This window comes from Scyliorhinus torazame, chromosome 9, assembly GCF_047496885.1.
Source record: "Scyliorhinus torazame isolate Kashiwa2021f chromosome 9, sScyTor2.1, whole genome shotgun sequence".
Taxonomy (NCBI): Eukaryota; Metazoa; Chordata; class Chondrichthyes; order Carcharhiniformes; family Scyliorhinidae; genus Scyliorhinus; species Scyliorhinus torazame.
The window spans coordinates 59,726,024-59,753,483 of record NC_092715.1 but is presented as its reverse complement, the minus strand read 5'-3'; the positions used below and the strand labels follow the sequence as shown (position 1 = coordinate 59,753,483).

The 27,460-nt window shown below is 46.2% G+C and overlaps 1 protein-coding gene across 1 annotated transcript in view; it reads left to right on the top strand.

Annotated features, from left to right (window-relative positions):
• The window catches only part of LOC140429234 (uncharacterized), a 188,588-nt gene extending 164,335 nt beyond the window's left edge, over positions 1-24,253 (top strand). The window contains exons 12-13 of the mRNA XM_072515986.1: positions 17,948-18,124; positions 21,251-24,253. Of these exons, the coding sequence (XP_072372087.1) occupies positions 17,948-18,124; positions 21,251-21,506 (433 nt within the window). The 3' untranslated portion in view covers positions 21,507-24,253. The remainder of the gene's footprint in view (positions 1-17,947; positions 18,125-21,250) is intronic.
• Positions 24,254-27,460: the final 3,207 nt, after the last annotated feature.

Here is a 27,460-nt window from a genome sequence, read left to right as displayed (position 1 = left end):
CTCTTGAGTCGCCAGGTATCTTTATGATACCGCCACGTGGTTCAAGTCCGAGTAATGATCAATAATCCAATACACCGCTTAGTAAGATTTAAATCAAAGCACATTTATTATACACAGTAATCACTACTCATGTACAAATTCTACGTCTAAGCTACTTCTACAGCTAACAGGCCAATACTTAACTTGGAACTGGCCCACCAGGTCAGGGAAACGAATGGCCTTTCGTTCGGGTTCTGAGCCTGCGGGAATAGAAGTTTGTACAGATTGGTAGCTAGGAGCGCCTATCGCGTAGCGAGCATTGAAGTAAGACTTACTGGATATCGGCGGCGGCTGAACCGGTCACTGTCAAGGGTTGGTTTGCGTTGCTGAGTGACCCGGTCAAGAAGAACGATTTGAACTTGGACTCTATTCTTATAGTCCCCAGGGGGTTCCCGCCTTTCAGGGCGGACCCTGTACCTGGTTCCAAGTGATTGGACTTTGTCCCAATCACTTGGTTCGATTTTCTCCAATGCTGGAGCGGTTCCCTGATCGATGGGCGGTCCTGAGGTGGTCATTCACCTCCCATTGTGTAGGCTTCTGCTGGCGCCAAAGAGTCTGGTTTTGCTTTGTGTCTAAATGTTGCTCATTGTTCCCGGGGATTGCTCATTAGAATGCAGATGGCTGGTGTTTTGTTATGCTGATGGTTGCTGGTATCGATCTTGCCTGGCCTTTCCAGAGGTAAATACACAGTCAACCTGCAGCTGCTCATTTGTGTCCTGTTGGCTGACTTTCCCATCAGCCTTTGCCGTTTGCCATTTTAAATCGGGAGTTAGCCATTTTAAATCGGGAGTTAGCCATTTTAACTGGCTACATTCCCTCCTTGTGATCCTAACGCGAAGCGTGAAGGATCACATAACTATGTTGCTTTCCATTCCCTGACCTGGGGGGGACACTTCCTTCATGGCCTCTGCACTGACCATAGCTATGCAATTTTAACTAACAATTCTAAGGGCGCTATGACAAACAGGGACATGCATCACAAAACAATAAACTGGGAACCTCTAACTATTCTTAATACACTACACTCACTTAAACACTTCATCATCCTAACTTCCTCAACCATACAAACAAAATCATAGCATCTTATACATCAGTTTTCCTGGCTTGGCAGTCAAGCTCAGGATTGTACAATTTGGTCATGAACAGTTCTTTACATTTCTTTATTTACAATAAACGCAAGTGAATGTTCTTTATTATAGATCGCGGGGGTCGGGGGTCTGGTCGTATCCGAAAATAGGGGATCTTATCCTATATACCGGGGTTCAAGCGCGGTAGGCTCTCCTTCTCCATTTCCTTCGACGCATAGTCTGCACTATGCAGCAGAGTATCGCTAATACCAGTAATGTTTCTATTACATAGGACAGAGAGTACGAGGTTATAAACCTGGCACACCAAGATGATGTGGTGTCGCTGGTGACTGGGCTCTGGGTACTGCGGGGAAGTGAAACATTAACGGCTGGGGGGGCTTGACGTCATGGGGTTCGCGGTCATGCGCAACCAAATGTCCATAAATATGATGCTGATCCATGTGGAGGAAGTCCTCATGGCTCTTCTCTTTCCTTTTCTTCTCTTCTCCGGTCCTGGAACTTCTGGAGTTCTGTGGAAACAAGCATAGTGTCTGTAACTATCTTTGTTTAATATCTTGTATGATAGTGTGTCTGTCCTGTAGTGCCCTTTATAATTGGTCACTATGTGTGACTCCCTCATTTTTTTTTCCAAAAATCGAATTTTAGGACAAGACACACTTCCCAATAATGAACCAGTGCGAGCCGTCTCGCTGACTGTGCAATTTACCATCCAAATGTTTCAGGATGTAAATAGCATGTGGTTGGCAACCTAAAGGTTACCTAAAACAAAACAAAACTTTTTGAACGAAAAGTGCCAAAATGAGGTGCGTATGGGCCGCGACGGGTAAGAGTTGGATGGAGTCCCCGGGTAGGACGGCTACTAATGTCGTGTCTCTCCTACCCGAGCGTAGTTGACCAGAGGGGGGGTTCCCAGGCAGGGCAGGTCCCAAGCCGTTTCTCCACTGCCTGAGAAACCGACAAGAACGGGCAAGAAATGTAGTCATCGTGGTGGGGCTGCCGTAGTGGTTCTACCTTCGAACCAGAAGGACAGTTACGAACGGGCGTCTGGTTCCTAAACCAGTCTCTGCAGACAAGTCCTCAGAGGTTTCGGCCGAATAGGCTTGGGGCAGTGAGAAAAAATTCTCCTGTCGGACATACAACATTTAACAAACTTACAAACAACATAAACATTCTGCAGGTTCCATCAGAAAGGACAACACTTCTCCCAAGCGGTTCCTTTTAAAACATCATCTGGACACCTCAGTTCTCGGTTGCGAACAGGGTCGCAAAGGGTTTTGGGAGTCAGACTCAAGGTCGTCCTCTTCTCCCGGGTGCCAAACTCTTGAGTATATCAGGGCTGAAAGGGCTGCATGGTGTGAGGTGGGGCTCTTGTCGTTGCGGACGAGTCGGAACGAGTTATCTCGGTGCCAGTAATTGGTGTCTAGTTGTGTGGGGACAGAATCGGGGTCGTCAGTGTAGGTCGGTGGTCGGTGGTGGGGTTTATTTAGGAAAGTGATCATGAAGGGATCACTCGGATCGTAGTCGGAATCGCTGGGTGGGGGTAGTAGGGAGGCGTGCTGTGGCTATCGTCCGAGTCACAGTCGCTGTCTCTGCTGCTGCAGTCTGTGGGCATTCCGGTGCGGAGTGTATATTTCGGGGGTGGAGTCGAGGTCGAGTCCGTGGCTGGGCTGGACGTGTTGGGGGATGGTAGGGTTACGTTGGCTGTGGGCGGGGTGTGGTGTGCTGCGTCGAGCATGACATGGTGTGCGTGGTTCGACTGTGTTCCATATGGCATCAGCTGGTTTATATGGAACCACGCAGTCTTACCGTTGGGGTACTTTATTTTATACACGGAAGGGCTTACTTTATCTGCAATGGAATACGGACCCGAGTATTTTGGTGACAGGAATGTGCTGGGGTTATATACAGAGAGCATAACTTGCTGTCCTATACTGTACTCAGTCGCATGCACTGTCTTGTCGAAACAAGCCTTGCTCTGTTTCTTTCTGGTGCCCAAATTTACTGCGGCTGCTAGCTGAGCCGTTTTAACATTTTCAATTAATTGCTGTACTGCTTTCTCGTGTGTGAGGGCCGTCACTTCGGGGCTGGTCAGGTCTAAACCTAATAAATATTCTGTGCCTTTCATGGGGCGTCCGGTCATGAGAGTGTGTGGGGTGTAACCTGTGGGAGTAGAAATAGTGTTATGCAAAAACATCAGCGCAAAAGGGAGGACTGAGTCCCAAGTGGTGTTGTTTTGCTGGACCATTTTTCTGAGGGTGGATTTTAGGGTCCGATTCATGCGCTCCACGATACCACTCGACTGTGGGTGGTATGCTATGTGGAATTTTTGGGTGATGCCAAATATCGTGAGGACGTTCTGCATGACACGTCCCGTAAGAACCTTGGTCTGATTCAATGCTGCGGGGGAGTCCCCATCTTGTAAAGATGTGGTGGGTCAAAACCTTGGCTGTGGTTTTTGCAGTGTTTGTGCGGGCTGGGAATGCTTCCACCCATTTTGTAAATGTGTCAATTACCACAAGTACATATTTATAGCCATTCCTGCAAGAGGGCAATGGACCTATAAAATCAATCTGGAGGTTAGTCCAGGGCCGTTAACGGGTAGGGTTTTGGCATATCTGTCCGGATTATTCTGGGCACAGATAAGACAAATCTCGATGTAGTGATTTACATCATCCTTTAAATTCGGCCACCAACAAAGCTGCTTGAGATGGGCTGTAGTGGGATCGATTCCCTGATGTCCATGACTGTCATGGAACAAACAAATCAGTTGATTCCTGTCCTGTTCAGGAACCATAAAGGGTGTCTTTTAACACCACACCGTCATGTGTGGTCAGTGCATTTCTAAACCTCTCGTAGGGTGTTGGATATTTTCCTTTTACAATCTCCCTGAGATTGCTGTCCTGCTTCTGGGCCTCCACTAGATCCTCGATCTTTGTCTATGAGACCTGAACTTCATTCACTGGTGCGCTTTCGGGGGGTGTCGAAAAATATCCGTGCCTGGAACCTGCTTTGGCCAGTGCGTCGGCTTTCACATTTCCAGGGGGGGAGGAACGATGGTGACTGCGGACTTTGATTATCCCATAAGTCCTGTTCTGGGCTCTCTGTAAAATATGACGGAGCAATCGGGCTGAGGGGAGGGGTTTTCCGTCTGCGGAAACAAATCCTCTTGCTTTCCACAGGGGCAGGAATTCCGTGAGGCTGTTGCAGACATAGAGGCTGTCCGAGTATATGTCTGCTGGGCTGGGGAAGGAATCTGGGTGTTCAACTATATACGCGATGGCCGCGAGCTCTGCTGCCTGTGCGCCTAAGTGTCCGGGTAGTTTTAACAATATTTCCTCGAGGGCGCGTCCCTGCGCGTCCTCGACATATATACAGCAACCTGTTCTGCGCTTCCCATCCAAGACTGTGGAAGATCCATCCACATAGATCTTTATGGACTCACACGTGTCCGTGTGCTGGGTGCTCTGGGTTGAACTACCTATCTTTCTGGGGGGTGTTTTAGCGATAAAGGGGCGTGTGTTGTGGTGTGGAGAGATAATCTCACATTCATGGGGGGTTTCGGGATACTGTAAGTTGTCGGCTAAGTAGGTGTGAGTCTTTGTCCTTTTAACAGTGATGTCCCGTCCCTGAAAGAGAAGGGTCCATCTAGCTGCTCTAATCTGGCTTACTGGACCGTCCTTGAGTCGACGGTCCAGTAAAAGTTCGGTAGGGGTGTGTTCGGTGAGAATTGTGATGGGGTTCAGTCCGGTAATGTATGAAAAATACTGCACTGCCCAGAATACTGCGAGCAGGTGCCTCTCACAGGCTGAAAATCCCTGCTCCACAGCATCTAAAATTCTGGAGGCGTAAGCTACGGGCCTTAACTGGTCGTGCCGTTCCTGGAGGAGCACGGCTGAAAGGGTGCGGTCTGTGGTCGCTACCTCTATGGCGTAAGGGGCAAGCGGGTCTGGAACTTGTAGTGCGGGGGCTGCTATGAGTGCCTGTTTTAAAGAGTCCACAGCATCCGTATGCTGCGGAAGCCATTCCCAGGGGGCTCCTTTCTTTAGGAGGTCTGAGAGGGATGCTGCCTTGCTGGTGAAATCGTCAATGTGGTTTCGGCAGTAGCCAACCAGTCCTAAAAACGACTGGAGGGCTGAAAAGTTCTGGGGAAGGGGCAATTTAGCAATCGAGTCAATCCTTTTATGCTCGATCTCGCGTTTACCATGTGTGATAATTGTTCCCAAATATATCACCTTTTCTTCCAAAATCTGGGCCTTTTTGGGGTTGACTTTACAACCGATTGAGTGTAAGAGTTCTAGGAGGTCGGACAGAAGCTCAATGTGCTCTTCCTTGGTGTCTGTCTGCAGTAGTAGGTCGTCTACGTACTGTACCAGACATTCAGGGCGAGAGAATTTGGCTAAACCATTTGCCAGCTGTCGGTGGAAAATGGAGGGAGAGTTGTGGAATCCTTGTGGCAGGCATGTCCACGTGTACTGTTGTGCTTTAAAGGTGAAGGCAAATTTGTACTGGCACGCCTTTGCCAATGGAATGGACCAGAATCCATTACTGACGTCCAAAACCGTAAAGAATCGGGAATTGAGTCCCTGCTTGAGCATGGTTCGGGACTGGTTGCTACTTTGGGGGCTGCTGAGGGGGTGACTTTGTTGAGTTCCTGGTAATCGATGGTCAGTCGCCATGATCCATTGGGCTTTCTCACTGGCCAAATGGGGGCATTATTAGTGGAGGCTACTGATCTAAGTACGCCCTGCTCTAATAAGCTTTCTATTACCTTTGAGATTTCTCCCTCTGCCTCTTGGGGAAATCCGTACTGTTTTTGGGGTCTAGGGTTAGGTCCTGTTACTTGTACGGAGCCAGTCATCCGTCCACAGTCGTGCTTGTGGGTCGCGAATGCTGCCCTGTTCTTTTGCAGAACCGCCCGAACCTGCTTGTCCGTACTAAGCGTGGTCGGGTTGAACCAAAATTCGCCTACTGCGCTAATTTTGTTCATGTACTCTCCTATGTTGATCGTTGCGGGGGCTCTTGCGGATTTTGCCATCTTCCAAACACACTGGTTGACTGGATTGAATGAAAGATTATGGGAATTCATGAAATCGATTCTCAGAATGTGTTCTGCTGTGTGGGGCAGGTCAACTAAAACTACGGGGTGCTTGGTGGTGATGGTACCGATTTGAATGGGTACAGGGGCTGTGATGTGTCCCTGCTGTGAGTGGCCTGTAAAGCCGCTGAGGGTGATAGTGGCTGTAGTGGGCCACGTGTCTTTTTGAAACATGGTGGAGGAATTTATTGTGGTGCGGGACCCTCCTGTGTCCCAGAGAAATTCGATGGGCTGTCCCCGAATTTTTGCTGCAACTACCGGTCGTCCAGATCTATCCCAAAGGGTGTCGCAGACCCAACTGGGGGAGCCCGTTCATCGTCAGTCCGTTCCGGTCAAGTCCGTCTGATCTGAGCGGATGCTAACGCTATGAATGGGCTCTGTCTTTTTCTTACTCAGAGCGCCCGTCTGCTGGGCGCTCTGTGGCTTTTTAGGGGCATTGCACTCTCTTGCGAAGTGTCCCAACTGTCCGCAGTTGTAACACTCCTGTGACTTGGGTGGGGGGCTGTTCTTTCCCTCATTCACCCATGCGGGGTTCTGGTGTGTTGTTTTTACTGCCTGCATATCTGCACCGGCCTGCTTTTCCTCAGTATTCTTAACTGCAGGTTTACTTTGAACAGATTGCTCCCAAGCGCAGGACAATCTTTTCACTACCCACTTCTCGTTATGGGCCTCCTCTGAGGGATCATAACTCGTGCAAGCTGTCTGTCCTGTTTCTGTGGCATGGGAGATAAGGGTGCAGGTCCATTTGGCCATGTTGGCTGGGGACAAATGGGCACGGTCTACGTCTCCAAAGACTGCTGCAAAGTGAATCCACAGGCGTCCAGCAAACGCTGTGGGGTGCTCGGATTTCTTTTGCCTACATTTGTTGAGGCCATCTACGGGGTCACCCCGGTTATACCCGATCGCATCCAGGATTGCGGTATGCATTTCTGCAAGGGTGCCTCCTCCTACATTCTGTGGGTCGGGAAGGGCAGCTGCTACCGAAGGGTCTAAACTTAAAACGGTGAGCTTTACATGCTCTCGCTCATCCAGGCCTTACATGGTCGCCTGATGCTTAACTGTGGCAAAGAAATGGTGGGGGTCTGAGGTGGGGAGGAACGGTGTGATCTTATCGCACGTGTCCCGTAATTGGGTCACTGTTAAGGGGGTGGAGTATAGAAATTCCGCATCGTCCGATGTGGCTGTGCGGTGGGTGGATACTGGGTTCATTGGAGCTTGAACTATCGGCTGTGTGGGGGATTGGGGCGCTTTTCTCTTTTGTGGCTTTCCCTGCGCACATGTTCCCTGAACATATCTCTGCGCTGTTTCATTCAGTTCTTCCCAATCAGGGCCATCTTCCTGATCTAATCTTTCTCCAAAGGTTTCCTGGAAACCTTTTTGAACTGAAAGCAGCGATTGCAGCTCTGCAATCTGCTTCTGGCACTTTGCGTGGTCTAATGTGCTTTGTCTTTGTTCTGTGGTGGCAACATGGAGTGCTCTTAATGCTGCCTTGAGGTCGCTACACTGTTTCTGTAATGCCTCTACCTGTTTTTCCGTTTCTTCACGTACCAGGACTGCACGTTGTGTGTCCTGATAGGCCTTTTTGTATTGAGACTGGTGAGCCCTTTTGGCGTCATCCACCTCTCCATCTTTTGCTGCCAACTTCCTTCTCAATTCCAAATTCTCCTTTTCTACCTCGCTTACATCGACCTTACTCATCCGATGTATGCCCTCAACTTCTTTCCGGAGCATCCTAACGACCTCCTCTGTGCCTCGTAATTGTGCCAAGCAGGACACGATTGCCATCGGCTTGCGAGCTTTCCCTAAGCTCTTTTTGTGGATCTCGCTCAGGTTCTCCCACCAAGTATGTCCTATACTCCCGGGGCCTGATTCCCCGTTGTCACAGAATTCATTCTAAAGGGGCCATCCTTTCCCTTTGAGATATTTCCTGATCACTTTGCACTGAGTTTGCACTGAATGCTGAATTTGGTGCATTTGAGTGCTGTAGTGAGAGTTTGGTGACTGAGGGAGTATAAGGCTTCATTTTAATCTAAAGTCTAGTCTTTCTTTTATTTAGTTAATTAACTTAAAAGTTGCTGTTTGGTTTAGAAGAAGGTGAATTTTCAATCAGCTTTAAACAAAGCTTCTACTTTTAGGCACTTGTGGCTGGAGCTTGCTAATTAGTTAATTGGATTAGGCCAGTTTTCAGAGGCTAGATTCACAGTATAAAAGTGATCCCCAACAGTGCAGACTTTGTTTGCACTGAGTGCTGAATTTGGTGCATTTGAGTGCTATAGTGAGAGTTTGGTGACTGAGGGAGTGCTGAATTTGGTGCATTTGAGTGCTATAGTGAGAGTTTGGTGACTGAGGGAGTGCTGAATTTGGTGCATTTGAGTGCTATAGTGAGAGTTTGGTGACTGAGGGAGTTAGGTGAGGAGGGAGTAAGGTGCTCCTTTCATTTTGTTTCCTACATTTCCGCAAAGAGTGAGAAGAGAGCCAGGAGTTTACAGAGAGTGCAGCGGACTGGGAGCAGAGTTGGAGGGCGGAGATCCAGTTGGTCCACAGGGCAGCTATATTCTGTAAGGTAAGAGGGGATGGAGGCTAGGCCAGTTGCATGCTCCTCCTGTAGGATGTGGGTGGTGAGGGATACCACCGGTGTCCCCGCTGACTATACCTGCGGGAAGTGCACCCAACTCCAGCTCCTCAAAGACCGTGTTAGGGAACTGGAGCTGAAGCTGGATGAACTTCGGATCATCCGGGAGGCAGAGGGGGTGATAGAGAAGAGTTACAGGGAGGTAACCACACCCAAGGTACAGGCCAAGAATAGCTGGGTTACAGTCAGGGGGGAAAAAACCAAACAGGCAGACAGTGCAGGGATCCCTCGTGGCCGTTCCCCTTCAAAACAAATGTACCGTTTTGGACGCTGTTGGGGGGGATGACCTACCGGGCGAAGGCCCTAGCGGCCAGGTCTCTGGCACTGAGTCTGGCTCTGGGGCTCAGAAGCGAAGGGGGGAGAATAGAAAAGCAAAATTGTAGGAGATTCAATGGTTAGGGGAATAGATAGGAGATTCTGTGGTCGCGAGCGAGACCCCCGGAAGGTATGTTGCCTCCCGGGTGCCAGGGCCAGGGTTGTCTCGGATCGTGTCTTCAGGATCCTTAAGGGGGAGGGGGAGCAGCCAGAAGTCGTGGTGCACATTGGTACCAACGACGTAGGTAGGGAAAGGGGTGTGGAGGTAATAAACGAGTTTAGGGAGTTAGGCTGGAAGTTAAAAGCCAGGACAGACAGAGTTGTCATCTCTGGTTTGTTGCTGGTGCCACGTGATAGCGAGGCTAGGAATAGGGAGAGAGTGCAGCTGAACACGTGGCTGCAGGAATGGTGTAGGAGGGAGGGCTTCAGGTATTTGGATAATTGGAGCGCATTCTGGGGAAGGTGGGACCTGTACAAGCAGGACGGGTTGCATCTGAACCAGAGGGGCACCAATATCCTGGGAGGGATGTTTTCTAGTACCCTTCGGGAGGGTTTAAACTAATTTGGCAGGGGAATGGGAACCGGATTTGTAGTCCAGCAACTAAGGTAGCCGATATTCAGGATGCCAAAGCGTGTAATGAGGCAGTGGGGAAGGGAACACTGACAAAGGAGAGTACTTGCAGGCACGGAGATGGGTTGAAGTGTCTTTATTTCAACGCAAGAATCATCAGGAATAAGGTGGGTGAACTTAAGGCCTGGATCGGGTCTTGGGACTACGATGTGATGGCCATCACGGAAACTTGGATAGAAGAGGGGCAGAAATGGTTGTTGGAGGTCCCTGGTTATAGATGTTTCAATAAGATTAGGGAGGGTGGTAAAAGAGGTGGGGGGTGGATTGTTAATTAGAGATAGTATAAGAGCTGCAGAAAGGCAGTTTGAAGAGTATCAGCCTACTGAGGTAGTATGGGTTGATGTCAGAAATAGGAATGGAGCAGTCACCTTGTTAGGAGTTTTCTATAGGCCCCCCAATAGTAGCAGAGATGTGGAGGAACAGATTGGGAAACAGATTTTGGAAAGGTGCAGAAGTCACAGGGTAGTAGTCATGGGTGACTTTAACTTCCCAAACATTGAGTGGAAACTCTTTAGATCAAATAGTTTGGATGGGGTGGTGTTTGTGCAGTGTGTCCAGGAAGCTTTTCTAACACAGTATGTAGATTGTCCGACCAGAGGAGGGGCAATATTGGATTTAGTACTTGGTAATGAACCAGGGCAAGTGATAGATTTGTTAGTGGGGGAGCATTTTGGAGATAGTGACCACAATCCTGTGACTTTCACTTTAGTAATGGAGAGGGATAGGTGCGTGCAACAGGGCAAGGTTTACAATTGGGGGAAGGGTAAATACGATGTTGTCAGTCAAGAATTGAAGTGCATAAGTTGGGAACATAGGCTGTCAGGGAAGGACACAAGTGAAATGTGGAACTTGTTCAAGGAACAGGTACTACGTGTCCTTGATATGTATGTCCCTGTCAGGCAGGGAAGAGATGGTCGAGTGAGGGAACCATGGTTGACAAGAGGGGTTGAATGTCTTGTTAAGAGGCAAAAGGAGACTTATGTAAGGCTGAGGAAACAAGGTTCAGACAGGGCATTGGAGGGATACAAGACAGCCAGGAGGGAACTGAAGAAAGGGATTAGGAGAGCTAAGAGAGGGCATGAACAATCTTTGGCAGGTAGGATCAAGGAAAACCCCAAGGCCTTTTACACATATGTGAGAAATATGAGAATGACGAGAGCGAGGGTAGGTCCGAACAAGGACAATAGCGGGAGATTGTGTATTGAGTCTGAAGAGATAGGAGAGGTCTTGAACGAGTACTTTTCTTCTGTATTTACAAATGAGAGGGGCCATATTGTTGGAGAGGACAGTGTGAAACAGACTGGTAAGCTCGAGGAAATACTTGTTAGGAAGGAAGATGTGTTGGGCATTTTGAAAAACTTGAGGATAGACAAGTCCCCCGGGCCTGACGGGATATATCCAAGGATTCTATGGGACGCAAGAGATGAAATTGCAGAGCCGTTGGCAATGATCTTTTTGTCTTCACTGTCAACAGGGGTGGTACCAGGGGATTGGAGAGAGGCGAATGTCGTGCCCCTGTTCAAAAAAGGGACTAGGGATAACCCTGGGAATTACAGGCCAGTTAGTCTTACTTCAGTGGTAGGCAAAGTCATGGAAAGGGTACTGAAAGATAGGATTTCTGAGCATCTGGAAAGACACTGCTTGATTAGGGATAGTCAGCACGGATTTGTGAGGGGTAGGTCTTGCCTTACAAGTCTTATTGAATTCTTTGAGGAGGTGACCAAGCATGTGGATGAAGGTAAAGCAGTGGATGTAGTGTACATGGATTTTAGTGAGGCATTTGATAAGGTTCCCCATTGTAGGCTTATGCAGAAAGTAAGGAGGCATGGGATAGTGGGAAATTTGGCCAGTTGGATAACGAACTGGCTAACCGATAGAAGTCAGAGAGTGGTGGTGGATGGCAAATATTCAGCCTGTATCCCAGTTACCAGTGGCGTACCGCAGGGATCAGTTCTGGGTCCTCTGCTGTTTGTGATTTTCATTAATGACTTGGATGAGGGAGTTGAAGGGTGGGTCAGTAAATTTGCAGACGATACGAAGATTGGTGGTGTTGTGGATAGTGAGGAGGGCTGTTGTCGGCTGCAAAGAGACATAGATAGGATGCAGAGCTGGGCTGAGAAGTGGCAGATGGAGTTTAACCCTGAAAAGTGTGAGGTTGTCCATTTTGGAAGAAAAATATGAATGCGGAATACAGGGTTAACGGTAGAGTCCTTGGCAATGTGGAGGAGCGGAGAGATCTTGGGGTCTATGTTCATACAACTTTGAAAGTTGCCACTCAAGTGGATAGAGCTGTGAAGAAGGCCTATGGTGTGCTAGCGTTCATTAACAGAGGGATTGAATTTAAGAGCCGTGAGGTGATGATGCAGCTGTACAAAACTTTGGTAAGGCCACATTTGGAGTACTGTGTACAGTTCTGGTCACCTCGTTTTAGGAAGGATGTGGAAGCTTTGGAAAAGGTGCAAAGGAGATTTACCAGGATGTTGCCTGGAATGGAGAGTAGGTCTTACGAGGAAAGGTTGAGGGTGCTAGGCCTTTTCTCATTAGAATGGAGAAGGATGAGGGGCGACTTGATAGAGGTTTATAAGATGATCAGGGGAATAGATAGAGTAGACAGTCAGAGACTTTTTCCCCGGGTGGAACAAACCATTACAAGGGGACATAAATTTAAGGTGAATGTTGGTTGATATAGGGGGGATGTCAGAGGTAGGTTCTTTACCCAGAGAGTAGTGGGGGCATGGAATGCACTGCCTGTGGAAGTAGTTGAGTCGGAAACATTAGGGACCTTCAAGCAGCTATTGGATAGGTACATGGATTACGGTAAAATGATATAGTGTAGATTTATTTGTTCTTAAGGGCAGCACGGTAGCATTGTGGGTAGCACAATTGCTTCACAGCTCCAGGGTCCCAGGTTCGATTCCGGCTTGGGTCACTGTCTGTGCGGAGTCTGCACATCCTCCCCGTGTCTGCGTGGGTTTCCTCCGGGTGCTCCGGTTTCCTCCCACAGTCCAAATATGTGCCGGTTAGGTGGATTGGCCATGATAAATTGCCCTTAGTGCCCAAAATTGCCCTTAGTGTTGGGTGGAGGTGTTGACTTTGGGTAGGGTGCTCTTTCCAAGAGCCGGTGCAGACTCACTGGGCCGAATAGCCTCCTTCTGCACTGTAAATTCAATGATAATCTATGATTAATCTAGGACAAAGGTTCGGCACATCGTGGGCCGAAGGGCCTGTTCTGTGCTGTAATTTTCTATGTTCTATGTTCTTCCTCCCAAATGGGACATTGTCCCACTATACTGCTGCTGGTCGCTGCGACTGCAAATTCCTCTGGGTTCATTAGGCGCTGCAATGCCTGCATTGCCATCTTTCCAATCCAAATGCTGCTCTTCAAATTTTGGGACAGGGGTATTAATCCGGATGCTGCTCTTCAAATTTGGGACAGGGGTATTAAGGCGGTGCTGTAAATACAGGTACGGCTTTCGCTACTTTCCGAAATACAAACTTCCAACAGTTTTGTCGCAACAAAAAATCTATCAGTTTTACCTTATCGCCCTGTTAGTTACGCATGCATACACACACTTCCGAATTCTGAGTATTGATCAGAACTGCTTGAACACTTGTGGTTTTCTGTTTCCAATTGGATCTCTAATTCAAATTCTGGGTTCTCCCGGAGTGGTTTTCCACTTCTAAATCGGGTCGCGGCGGGGTCGCCAAATAATGTTCCTAACTTTTGCCTTAGTTTAATTGCTCTGTATTATCACCTTTGCTCTTGAGTCGCCAGGTATCTTTATGATACCGCCTCGTGGTTCAAGTCCAAGTAATGATCAATAATCCAATACACCGCTTAGTAAGATTTAAATCAAAGCACATTTATTATACACAATAATCACTACTCATGTACAAATTCTACGTCTAAGCTACTTCTACAGCTAACAGGCCAATACTTAACTTGGAACTGGCCCACCAGGTCAGGGAAGCGAATGGCCTTTCGTTCGGGTTCTGAGCCTGCGGGATTCGAAGTTGGTACAGATTGGTAGCTAGGAGCGCCTATCTCGTAGCGAGCATTGAAGTAATACTTACTGGATATCGGCGGCGGCTGAACCGGTCACTGTCAAGGGTTGGTTCGCGTTACTGAGTGACCCGGTCAAGAAGAAAGATTTGAACTTGGGCTTAATTCTTATAGTCCCCAGGGGCTTCCCGCCTTTCGGGGCGGACCCTGTACCTGGTTCCAAGTGATTGGACTTTGTCCCAATCACTTGGTTTGATTTTCTCCAATGCTGGAACGGTTCCCTGATCGATGGGGGGTCTTGAGGTGGTCGTTCACCTCCCATTGTGTAGGCTTCTGCTGGCGCCAAAGAGTCTGGTTTTGCTTTGTGTGTCTAAATGTTGCTCATTATTCCCGGGGATTGCTCATTAATATGCAGATGGCTGGTGTTTTGTTATGCTGATGGTTGCCGGTATCGATCTTGTCTGGCCTTTCCAGAGGTAAATACACAGTCAACCTGCAGCTGCTCATTTGTGTCCTGTTGGCTGACTTTCCCATCAGCCTTTGCCGTTCGCCATTTTAAATCGGGAGTTAGCCATTTTAACTGGCTACAGTGTTCAACATGGAGGAGTATTGATTCATCAGCTGACAGAGGACAGAACATGGTAATCAGCAAGAAGTTTCCTTGCCCATGTTTGATCTGAAGCCTTGAGACTTCCTGGGGTCGAGAGATGATGTTGAGGACCCCCAGGGCAACTCCCTCCTGCCTGTATACCACTGTGAATGAAGGTGGAAATTGTTGAGTTTCTTGACAGTCATCCATGTTTCACAGTCATCTCGAAAGGTGTTGACAACACAAGCCGCGTAACCCATCAGCTTGGTCCTAAAGGTCAGCTTGATATTCCATGTGTGTTTTGTCAAACAGCCACAGCTGGTAGCTGCTTTCCCTATGTGTGCATTGAGCGCCACATCACGGGGTGGGTTGCCCACCGCCGTGGACCCGAGATAGCAGAATTTTATAACCACTTCGAGCGGGATGTTATTTAATGTGATCAGCGATGGAGGTGCACCACCATGCCCCATGTCACTGATAGTTGTACAGAACAAGTTACAGGAATGGGAGAGACAATCCATTTGTCTTTGTAGCTGACGGTCCATGTCGGCGACTGTCGTAGCATCATCAGTGTAGAAGGGTTCCTGATAAGGACACAATGGACATGATTTTCCACTCCGCCGTCAATTTGCTGTGGCAGAGGCAGCCTGCCAGTGGGATCTCCCGACCCCACCGTTGTCAGCGGAATTTCCCGGTGACAGCACCCTTCGTTGCCGAGAAACCCATGCACCGTCATGGGACTTGAACAGCCGGTAGACCACGCCCAATGTGTTTTTGTCTTTAATCCTGATAGATTTTAGAACTATTAAAAGCGGAGCTCTCAAGTTTGTTAGCATTCATCAAACAGAGGCAGCTTCATTGCCTCAGACACGTCTGCAGAATGGAAGATGGTTGCATACCCAAGACTTTCTGTCTGGTAGGGCCACTGGAGCCAGACAGCCAGCAGGATGCCCAAAACACCACTTCAAGTGTGACATGAAGGGCTTGATATTGATTATTGCACTTGGGAGTCACTAGGCACAGCCTCAGACTGAAGGGACAATCCTTTAAAACTAAGATGAGGGGGAATTTCTTCAGCCAGAGGGTGGACATCTTTGTACTTCTCTAGCCCAGAAGATTGTGGGGCTCAGTCTGGAGGTGCTGACATAATGGGCCAAATGGTCTCCTTCTGCACTGTAATGATTCCGTGATGCAGTCATTGCCATGTTCAAAACCGAGATCAATAGATTTGGAGTTAGTCACAAAGACATCAAGGGATATGGGGATATTGCGGAAAAATAGCGTTGAGGTGGAAGATCAGCCATGATTTAATTGAATGGTGAGGAGACTCAAGGGGTCAGATGGCCTATTCCTGCTCCTTTTGACTACGTCACTTGTGGAAGAAGGTACCTCTTGATGATAGGCCTCTTCAGCCATCAGCAATGATTTATGTGCCAAGTGTCCATCATCTTTTGTTGATAGAAGGATGTTGAACTGGTGAATACATTGAACTAAGTGCAGGCATTGTTTTTGTAATTGTGAAGTGCTTCTGTGTAAACTTCTTGAATTATCCAAGACAATTATCCTAATGCAATATGTGACAGATATCTTGCAGATACTTTTGTGTGGATTGTATTTCTCTGTTGTAAGTTTTTTTAAAAATATGTTTATTGAAAATTTTTAATTATAAACAAAACAATATAAGACAAATAAACCAAGTTACAATATCAAAGAAAAAGACAAACAAACAAAAGCACAAATTTACTTAACCCCCCCCCCCCCCCCGCCCTCCCCACAAAGATTAAACCAAGCCCCTGAACAACTGACGGTGACTAGCTCTTGAAAAAGGGAAACGAATGGCCATCTTAGGCAGAACCCCTCTACCGACCCCCTAATGGTGTACCTGACCTTCTCCAAATGTGAGAAAGACATGGAGTCACCTAACCAGGCCGAGGCACTGGGTGGAGTAGGAGACCTCCATTTAGGCAGAACTCCCCTCACCAGACCAGGTCAAAGACAAAATCCTCTTCAACAGGGAGGAGGATGGTGCCAAGGGGAAAGAGGGAAAAGTCTTGCGCGGATAATCGGAAATCTGGAAGCATCTGAACCAGGGAGCTGGAATTTCTCTGACAGCTCCACAGAGCTGACAAACCTTCCCTCCACAAACAGGTCCCCAAATCTCTCCAAATGTTTCTCCTCTCGTGACCTAAACGTTGAATCCAAACCCATGATTATTGCAGATAGGGGCCAGTAAAGACATGGAACTAAGTTTAAAATGATGTCTGAACTCCTTCCAGTGGACACCACTATCGGATTCAAGGAAAGTCTTACCAGAGAGAACGGCAAAGATGCAGTTACTATTATACCAAGGCTAAAACACTTATAGGAACTCTACTCCATTTGCCCCCATATGGAACCCGGATTACTGAACCACAACATTACTGTCTGAATATTGGCTGCCCAATATAATAATAAATTGGGTAAAGCCAAGCCTCCTGATTGCCTATCTATCCCTGGGGTCTTACCCGCCCAAATAATTTAGGTCACTAATTTCTTAACTTTGACAAAGAAGAACTTGGGGAGAAAAGTGGGGGGACATTGTAAAAGAAATAAAAATCTCGGGAGCACATTTGTTTTAATAGTCTGAGCCTGTCTGCCTAGGACTGGGGAAGGTTGTCCCACTTCTGTAACTCAGATTTGGCACCATAAGCAGGCTAGTATAATTTAATTTATGAAGTGAGGCCCAATCACGGGCCACCCGGATTCCCACATGATGAGTTGATGGAGCCAGAGGTTTAAACACCGTTTTAGTTACCACCAATGTGAGCTGATGCGAATCTAAATCGGGGATGGAGGCCAGCAGCTTATTAATAAAATCTGAATCGTCCCAGTTTGGAGCATATACTTTAACCAGAATTGCCAAGGTGCCCGCCAAAGATTCGCAGACAGTAACATGTCCACCATTGGGGTCAACCATTTTATTGATTAATATTACCACACACGGGCCCTACTATCAAAGCCCGAATGAAAAATTTGTCCCGCCCACCCCTTCCGCAAGCTTGTCTGGTCTCTGACCCGCAAGTGAGTCTCTTACAAAAACACCATATCAGCATATAAACTTATAAGATAAGCAAATACCCTCAATCTTTTCACTGGGCCATTCAACCCCCTTACATTCCAGGTGACCAAATTAATTGGGTGCTCCCCTTCACCCCCACCCCCACCCCCCCAGTCAGCCATTTTCACCACGAGGGATTATTCAACAGTTACATAGAAAATACAGAAGCCAGGCCCACCCAAGATGGCAAACAAGATTAAACAGAGAAAAATCTGCAGTCACCGTCAGCGAACTACCCCTATCCTCCATCCCCCTCCCCACCCTCATCCTTGCCGTTGCCCTCAAACACTACACCCAAACACGCATACAGAAACCAGTGAGGTCAACATGAACAACTAAAACCTACTTCCACTAAACCTAACTGCCAACAGAACAAAAACACTCAGCTCATTATCGAAAACAGAACTACTACTATGTTGTGTAAGTTATTAACCTCAGTGAATCTATACTTTCCACAGGTGCTCTGCTGTTCTTGGAGAACCTTTGCCTGCTCGTGGTCGACTTTATTGGGAAGCAATAGTAGACCGATGTGAGGCCTACAGGATCGGAGTAGCAAATTCCATCACTACAAGAAGTAGTTCATTGGGGAAAAACAGAACATCATGGTGCATGCGATATTATGCAACACCCGCTGGGTATGGTTTGTCCCATATTCACTAAATAGTAGTGGCTCATTCATTTTAAGAGAAATTAGCTCAATTGTATCCTAACTTACATTTGCATTCAAGCTTCTAATAAAGGGGGTTAGTCCTCACTAGTTTTGCCTAAACCTTTCTGGGCAATGGTTAGGAAAGGGCTATAGATAGATATGGAGAGACAAACAAACTTCTTGCTCAATAGAATAGCCCTAGCCTTAACTCTAGTCAAATAGGGTGGCATAGGTGTAGGTGGTTGCCTGCCGCCTCATGGCTCTGACAACCTGGGTTCGATTCTGGCCCTGGGTCACTGTCTGTGTGGAGTTTGCACATTCTCTCTGTGTTTGTGTGGGTCTCACCCCCAAAACCCAAATATGTGCAGGGTAGGTGGATTGGCCACGCTAAATTGCCCCTTAATTAGAAAAATAAAGAATTGGATACTTTAACTTGAAAAAAAACCTCTAGTCAAATATTTCAATCTGTTACGGACAGAGACTGGACCAGAACCAGGGGCGTCATTCTCCGACCCCCCGCCGGATCGGAGAATGGCCGTTGGCCGCCGTGAATCCCGCCCCCGCCCCCGCCGAAATCTCCGGCCCGTTTGGGCCGAAGTCCCACCCAGAAATTGCCTGTCCCGCCGGCGTAAATCAAAGCTGGTATTTACCAGCGGGACAAGGCGGCGTGGGCGGGCTCCGGGGTCCTGGGGGGGGGGCGCGGGGCGATCTGACCCCGGGGGGTGCCCCCACAGTGGCCTGGCCCGCGATCGGGGCCCACCGATCCGCGGGCGGGCCTGTGCCGTGGGGGCACTCTTTCCCTTCCGCCTCCGCCACGGTCTCCACCATGGCGGAGGAGGAAGTGACTCTCCCCACTGCGCATGCGCGGGAAACTGTCGGCGGCCGCAGACGCTCCCGCGCATATGCCGCATTTCCGCGCCAGCTGACGGGGCACCAAACGCCATTTCCGCCAGCTGGCGGGGCGGAAATCCCTCCGGCGCCGGCCTAGCCCCTCAATGTTGGGGCTCGGCCCCCAAAGATGCGGAGCATTCCGCACCTTTGGGCCGGCGCGATGCCCGTCTGATTGCCGCCATTTTTGGCACCAGTCGGCGGACATCGCGCCGTTGGGGGAGAACTTCGCCCCATAACTTTTTAAAATAAAAAAAAAAAGAGTACCCAATTCATTTTTTCCAATTAAGGGGCAATTTTAGCCTGTCCAATCCACCTACCCTGCACATATTTGGGTTTTGGGGGTGAGACCCACACAAATACGGGAAGAATGTTCAAACTCGACACGGACAGTGATCCAGGGCCAGAATCGAACCTGGGACCGTGAGACTGCAGTGGTAACCACTGCGCCACTGTGCTGCCCTAACATTTTCAATTTTAAGGCATTACGGAAAGAACGATTAGTTCTCGGGTAATAATATACGATATAGGGCTTGGTTATTTTCTAAACAAACTTTATTAAAACAAAAGATAAACAATATTTTAACTTTTAAACTTCAACTTTAACATTAACAGATCATGTTGTTTCTTAACCTTAACATTCTAATTTCTATTAAACAGCACTTTAAATGAATTTGCAGCTCTCATTTCACTTACACAAACAGGGCAAAGGTGTTACTTGCATTAACAAAGCAATTTTACTTCTGTTCGGGAAGTTCGTTCAGAACCCTTTTACAAAGCCTACCTCAGTGGCACCTTTCATTATTTAAAAAATATTTTTTTTTGTTTTTTAACATTTCAACATTCTGTACATAAAACAATGCTAAACAACAAGAACAACAGAAACTACACCCCCCCCCCACTCTACCAACCAACACCCCGCTAAATTAAAGAACAGCCCCCCCATTCTTACCTCCCCAAGTTTCCCCCTCCTCCCCCAGCAGCTGACGGTAACCAACTCTGTAAAGTGAAGAATAATCATACCCCAACTCTTGTGGAACCCATTAATTTCCCCCTCAAGGAATACATAACCTTCTTCAAATACAGGAACTCCATCAGTTCCCCAAGCCATACTGAGGCAATGGGTGGAGAGGCTGACCTCCACCCCAACAGGACCCGTCTGGGAGCAATCAGCGAGGCGAAGGCTAAAACGTCTGCCCCTACTCCCGTCTGTAGCTCCGGTTAGTCCGACACCCCAAATACGGCCCCTAGGGGACTGGGCTCCAAATCCAAGTGCAAATCACCGACATGGTATGGTAGTACAGTGGTTAGCACTGTTGCTTCACAGCACCAGGGTCTCAGGTTCAATTCCCGACTTGGGTCACTATCTGTGCGGAGTCTGCATGTTCTCCCCGTGTCTGCGTGGGTTACCTCCAGGTGCTCCGGTTTCCTCCCACAAGTCCCAAAAAATAGTGAATTGGACATTCTGAATTCTCCCTCAGTGTACCCGGACAGGTGCCGGAGTGTGGCGACTAGGGGATTTTCACAGTAACATCATTGCAACGTTAATGTAAGTCTACTTGTGACACTAATAAAGATTATTATGATGTAACACATGCCAGGTGTGGGCGTATCCCTCTGACTCCGTTCTAGCAGTTTATTCCCTCAGTCTGTTTAACCCCTAAATTGCCTGCTACATCTTTGATCCCATTTCTGGACCCAATTTCCTAATATCTCCCTCACGTAACAAATTTGAGATTTTTCAGGTCTGCATGATTCATGTGGTGCATTCACTCAGTAAACCACTAAGGCAATTTATGAAGCCTTTTCGTAAAAGCAGTAGTTAATGCAGCATTGAAGGTGTTTGCAGGGTAGCTTTTCCAGCTTGACGTTATCACAAGACTGATGGTTCATAGCCACAAGACCTGTGGCCTCAAACAGCGTAACCCAACACATAGTGGGGTAATGTATAAATAGGTGAGGTTGCTGGTGCATTGAACATTTTTTCTTTTAAGTAATTTATTTTCATGAACATAGTCATTTGACTATTGTCGATAAATTGCAAAATGAGTTTGCTTGTATCCCTCAAACACATAAATGTTATCGTTCCTCATAGACTTTTGTTGATATGGTTGATGTCGTAACAATCCATGTTTAAACTCCGTGCAACCTATTAGTTGTTTAATTTAATTCTGCTTCATCCTTGACTAATCTGTTATCTTGTTAACGTTCCTTCTCTTTCTAGTAGGCATATGTATGAATTTCTTCATAACGGCGCATCACATGATGTCCTTATCACAGATTTCCCAGCAAGAGTTGGTGTTTTTGTGAACTGTGACATTGGTCAGTTGTCATTCTTCAATGCCCAAAGCGGACAGTTACTTCATACCTTCCAGCACCAATTCACTGGCTTCGTCTGCCCAGCATTCGTTATTGAGCAGCCTGGATTTCTGACTGTCTGCACTGGCACTGAGTTACCTGAGTTTGCTAAATGCAGTTAATGGCATTCATTTTTCACACCATCAAAGTCTTTTAATTGTCCAGGTTTTTGAACAGTAGCTAACGAACATTGCAGTGTTTTTTTTTCCCCTTGAGGGCACCCGAAACCTAACCTGGTACATATTCGAAGGTATGCCTGTCCCATCAGAAGTGAGTTAATATTAATTCAGTATGGATGATTATCAGCAAATAAGGTTAGCCTCTGCAGTTCAATCATAGTATGCCCAACCGAGCAAAGAGAGAAATGTGTTGCATTTTGCTCATATCCTACTGTGAGGCTGTCAATCTTACAAAAATCTACTTTCAACCAAGAGAAGGCGCTGACTGTCACTTGGAATTTTTTACTTATTTGTCTTACCTCCATCCGTTGAACTGGGGTCTGACCTGAGCCAATCCCAGGCTTTATGTATTATTGCCTAATTTTGATTTTTTTTTTTAAAGACTTAAATATTATGATCATTGCTTTCACTCTATTTCAGTGGAAACGTTTTTGTAGATCTTGTTGGAAGAAAAGGCATTTTCATCCAATGCATATTAGGCATTCTCTCAGCTAGTAAAAGGTTATTTTCAGGAACTAAGCATCTTCATCAATTAAAATATGCATTTTATTTAATGATGTGTTTATATCCTAGCCACTATGTTTACTGAGATAAGAAGTATGTTGTCAGATATTGCTTTACATTAATAGCTTTTTCATGGTATTGCATACTTGCTAAAGTAGCATTGCCATCTGGATTGTTTTGGGTACTTCAAAGTATTTTCCATGGATGGACTTGCTTGGAAAGTTTTCTTGTCATACTAAAGCCATATTTATTGGAGAGCTTCACTAACAAATTAACATGTTATGATGTATAAAATTTGGATATCAACCTGAAAACAACCTTGAGCACTGTAACCTGTTGACCCATATTGCTCTAATGTTCACCCCTGATTATTCTTTCTTCTTTGTACATTTGGCAAGTGCATTGGAAACATTGTCAGTTACAGTCAAAACTAAGAAAATGGACTTTGAAAGCAAGGAAAAAGTGAAAGGTGCCTTTCAGAGGTTCCTGGTGATCTAGTGGTTAGGACCTACAATGATGGTCACTTATTGTGTTTCTATACACATTATATTAATAAGTGACACATCAGCACTAATGGGTGATTCCATCGATAGTTTTTCCATCTTCTCTAGGCCAACAGAGGAACCATTGGTGCCCCTGATTATTTAGTAGTTGCAATTCAGCATGCTCACCATGTGGCCTGGGTTCAGACCTCAGTGAGCTTTTGTTTTCTATCTTCAGTAAGGGTGTCAGGAGATATGGAAGAAAGGCAGGCAAATGAAGGTACATCATAGCCTGATCAAATTAAATGCCAGACCAATCTGATAGAACTGAAGAACTACTCCTGTTTCTGTATTTGTGAAGTAAATGAACAAATCCAACACTTAAGCAGCCGAACCATTTGAGAATAATGTATCCCTGATCATTACTGCCGAGGGATGCTTCCATCCTTCTCAGTTGATCCCGGGAAGATGAAAGAGCTTCACTGACAGAATAACCCTTTGTGTTGTTGGTAAATCTATTGTGCACAAAAATACCACAACTAATCATCATCAATCTGACAAATGTCTTTGACTCGAAGAATCAAACTGCTCTTTGGAATGTGCTACAGTGACGCGGATGCCCAGCTAGGTTCACAAACATCATCTGACTCCTACAAGACTGCAGATAGCAGTGCAAATTCAATGGCTCTACCACAAACCCCTTTCCTGTCAAACTAGACATCAAGCCAGGGTGTGTCACTACATCAACACTATTCTCAATCTTTCACTGTAACTTACCACTGACACATTCCCTCAAGGTGTGGTAATAACTTTATCGCACTGATGGTGATGATCACTTCAATCTCTACCAGCTGAAAGCCACAAACAAAAGAAACTCCAAAATAAATTAATTGAAGCCAATGAGAGCATGTGAGCATGGGATTTGCCCTGAACATCAAGAAGAGCAAAGTCCTTACCAACCCACACCCCAAATGTGTAATATCCAATATCCAATTGCGATTCATGTGAAGTGTTGAAAAGTCATGCTCACTTCCTGTGTCTTGTAAGCTATGAAAAGACTGACAATGGTGAAGAGGTAAATCACCAAATCCAATGTGCCAGCTCAGCCTTCAGTAAATTACGTACCCGAGTGTTTGATAATCGTGATATCAGAACCAATCAGACTCAAAGTCTATTGGGCAGCGGTTGGCCCCACACGTCGCTATGGGGCTGAAACTTGTACCATTTCAAGACCCTAGAACAACATTATCAACAGGGTCTTAGAAGGATCTTGTAAATCAAATGGGAGGACTGAAAAACAAAATGAGCACCCTCCAAGACACAGACATACAAAATGCAGACCTGAATAACCTCAAAGCAGCTGCGGTGGATGGGGGACAAGTCATCAGACTGCCCCGCTCAAGATTGCCCAAAACAGATGCTCTGCTCAGTGCTACGCCCATTTGCATAGAGACCCAAGGAATGTTTCAAAGACCCCCTGAAGGTCTGCCCCATTAGCATTTAATAAGCAGGTGCCCTATCACAATCAAAATGATGATCCATCATCATAGCTGGTGTCACGACCTTCCAATTGGATTTGATGGAGGTATACGGGATTCTGACAAGTCCGGATGGTCTGCACCCATTAGCTGATGTTACAGGGACTAGGGAACAGATTTGGAGTTTTGGACAAGAGATATGGATGGGGGTGGGGGGGGGGGGGGGGGGGGTCTTGTGCAGTGGGTGCTGATGACCTGGAAGTTACTGCCTGCGAGAGCAATAGGAATGGAGAGAATCAATGATTTCAAAAGGAAATTGGATGAGTATTTCAGGAAATCAAACTTGCAGGACTACAAGAAACGAATGGGGGAATGGGATTAATTGGATCGCTCTACAGAGAGCTGGCATGGACTTGGAATGTGACTGATTGGATTGCTCTACAGAGAGCTGGTATGGACTCTATTTGCCGAATGGCTTCCCTCTGTGTTATAATGGGTCTACACCTCACCAAGAGCAGCCACTGAGAGAGGAAAGAGAGACAGATAGAAATTGAGGGAAGCTGTTCGAGCCAACAATCCACCACCATCTCTACCAACTGATAGTTGATGTCCTCACTATGGGAGAGCTCTGTAATGGCTCATAGGCCATCTGCGAACCTGCAGCCAACACTGGCAGATGGGTGGCATGGTGGCACACAGTTAGCACTGCTGTGTCTCAGCGTCAGCGACCAAGGTTCAATTCCAGCCGTGGGTGACTGAGTGGAGTTTGCACTTTCTCCCCGTGTCTGCGGGGGTTTCCTCTGGGAGCTCCGGTTTCCTTCCGCAGTCCAAAAATGTGCAGGTCAGAAAACAAATGCCCGTTAGTGTCCAACAGTTTGGTGGGGTTACGGGGACAGGGCAGGGGAGTGAGCCTAGGTACGGTAATCTTTCAGAGGGTCAGCGCAGACTCAATGGGCTGAATGGCTTCCATCAGCCCTGTAGGGATTCTGTGATTCTATGATTCTATCTCTTATCCACCCAGCCATCTGCAAAAGATGAATCATCCTCAACACGGGATTGCCGAAGCTGTTGATGATGACCTGATAATCACTGGCATGTATACTATTATTATTCTCTTTCCTCCTTTAAGATGCTCCTTAATACCTACCTCCGAGACCAAATCTGTGGTCATCCGCTCTAAAATCTCTTTAATTGGTTTGGCGTCAAATTTTGTTTTGTAACTCTTTCCTCTGAAGCGCTTTGGGTGCTTTACTACATTAAAGGTGCTATATAAGTACATGCTGCTGTTGTTTTTGGTGCACTAGAAAATATTTTACTCACAATGCACCCGCTACCAATTTCAGGTCACCTTTACCTGTGTTGAATTTGAACTTGAGTCTCCAGAGGTGAAAGAGTTAATTTTTGAGTAGTGCTACCCGCACACTCTGTAAATTGTGCCATATCCTGCATTGTAACATGTAACTTTCAAATGGAAATTGGATAAATACTTGAAGTGAAAATATTTGCAAGGCTATGGGGAAAGAGCAGGAGAGTGCGGCCAGTTGAATTGCTGCACCAAATAGTTCGTACATGAACGATGGGTTGAAAGGATATCTTCAGTGCCGTATCACCATATGATTTATCTTAAGCCCTTGTGAACGCAGGTCTTTTAAATAAGTGAACATTTTAAGTACGCACTTGTTTTTAACGCTATGAGCTAAAAGTATCTTTCAAAATAGACAATAGGAGTGTGTAAGTGAACAAAGTGAATTTGAAATAATTGTCCCTTCAAGATACTTTAATAATTGAGATTTAAATTGAAGGGTAACATTGTGCACATATTTCACTCCTCAGTCTTGGTTCCCTCAATTAAATGAGAGTCAATTACTTTTTTTATGATAATCAGTGCAATTAATTTATTGATCTGCTTATGAACACTTGGTTGACATAAAAAAATGTAGTAAAGTTTGGAATTCAACTTTTAAACATTCTCTGCAAAAGTCACTGAAGAATCTTTCCAGAGAAACTGTACGGCTCAGCTTATTATCTAGAATATTGTGACTAGCTCCTGTTTTCGAGGTCATCACTGCACGATTGGACTGCCCTGGGTACGTTTTTGAATGTGGGACCAGGAGGAGCAGAAATGCTCTTCCTACGTTTAAAGAACGTGGGCTTCTAATTAAGCTTCTCCGAATCCCACATCCAGCACCTCTCCCTGACCGCACTGGAAAACCGGCTGCTCTGGAAATGAATAAAAATACCCCACTGTTTCAGCAGCTTCTATCTTAAAAGTACTGACTTTATTTACACAAGATGTTCCAATTTCATTGGAAGGGAGAAAGCAAAGAAAGCAGTGTTCAAAAACAATCACCCTTTGTCCCAAGGTTAGTTATAACAGATATTTGGGATGTTTTAATAAAACACAACTAAAGCAAAGCCCAACAAAGTTACCTCACTGGTAAGGTTTGCTTGGAACTTTGTGAGTTTGTACGTCATGTACTGACTACTGACTTCTAACTGCTATATTTGTGTAATAACTGTTATATTAGTGTAATATATTCTCCCACGAAATTATCTTAAAATAATATACTTCTTACCTTGACAGTTTTCTCTACTGCCAGTTCATGCTTGTTCTGCATCTTCATATAATACTGTTGTGATGTACATAAGAATGTTTATACGTACAAGGGCATGTTCTGTTATTTTGTAGTTTATTTATATGGTTGAAAATTGGCAGAAGTTTTTTAAATAAATGAAGATTTATAATATGAGAAACAAAGATATTTAATATTCAAGCACTGGTATACAAAAATAGTAAGTGGCACATCATACAGGGCTGTTTGACTAGTGCAGTTACCCAGTCAGTGAGGGAGCCATGAACATAAAAGGCTAAATTGGGGTTTGTGCCATGAGGGTGTTATAATGAAGGAATATTGTGTAGTGTAGTAGTTTACCTTAACTCCTGGTTGACTATTGAATCCAATTCATACCTTTTGCATTGGAATGAATTTCTATTTGCTAAGTACCAAGGCAAACGCAGATTATTGTTTGAGTTTGTGAACATTTGTAGGTGGATAAAAAAGGTTTTTGCAATATTTAGTTTTTACTCATTCGGCATTTAGTAACTCTTTTGACAACTTTCTGCTTTGTCCGGTATTTGAACTGCATTTATCTTTTTTAAAACATTTGTTTGCTGCAGAATGGGCAACCTAGAAGTTAGATGATGTGGAGGAACGGCAGAAATGCTGATGTATTTCATTTCAATTTTGAGCACGGTGGCAGAGTGTTTAGCACTGCTGCCTCACGGCACTGAGGACCCGGGTTCAATCCCCCGGGTCACCGTCCGTGTGGAGTTTGCACATTCTTCCCATGTCTGTGTGGGTCTCATCCCCCACCACCAAAAAGATGCGCAAGGTGGGTGGATTGGCCACGCTAAATTGCCCCTTAATTGAAA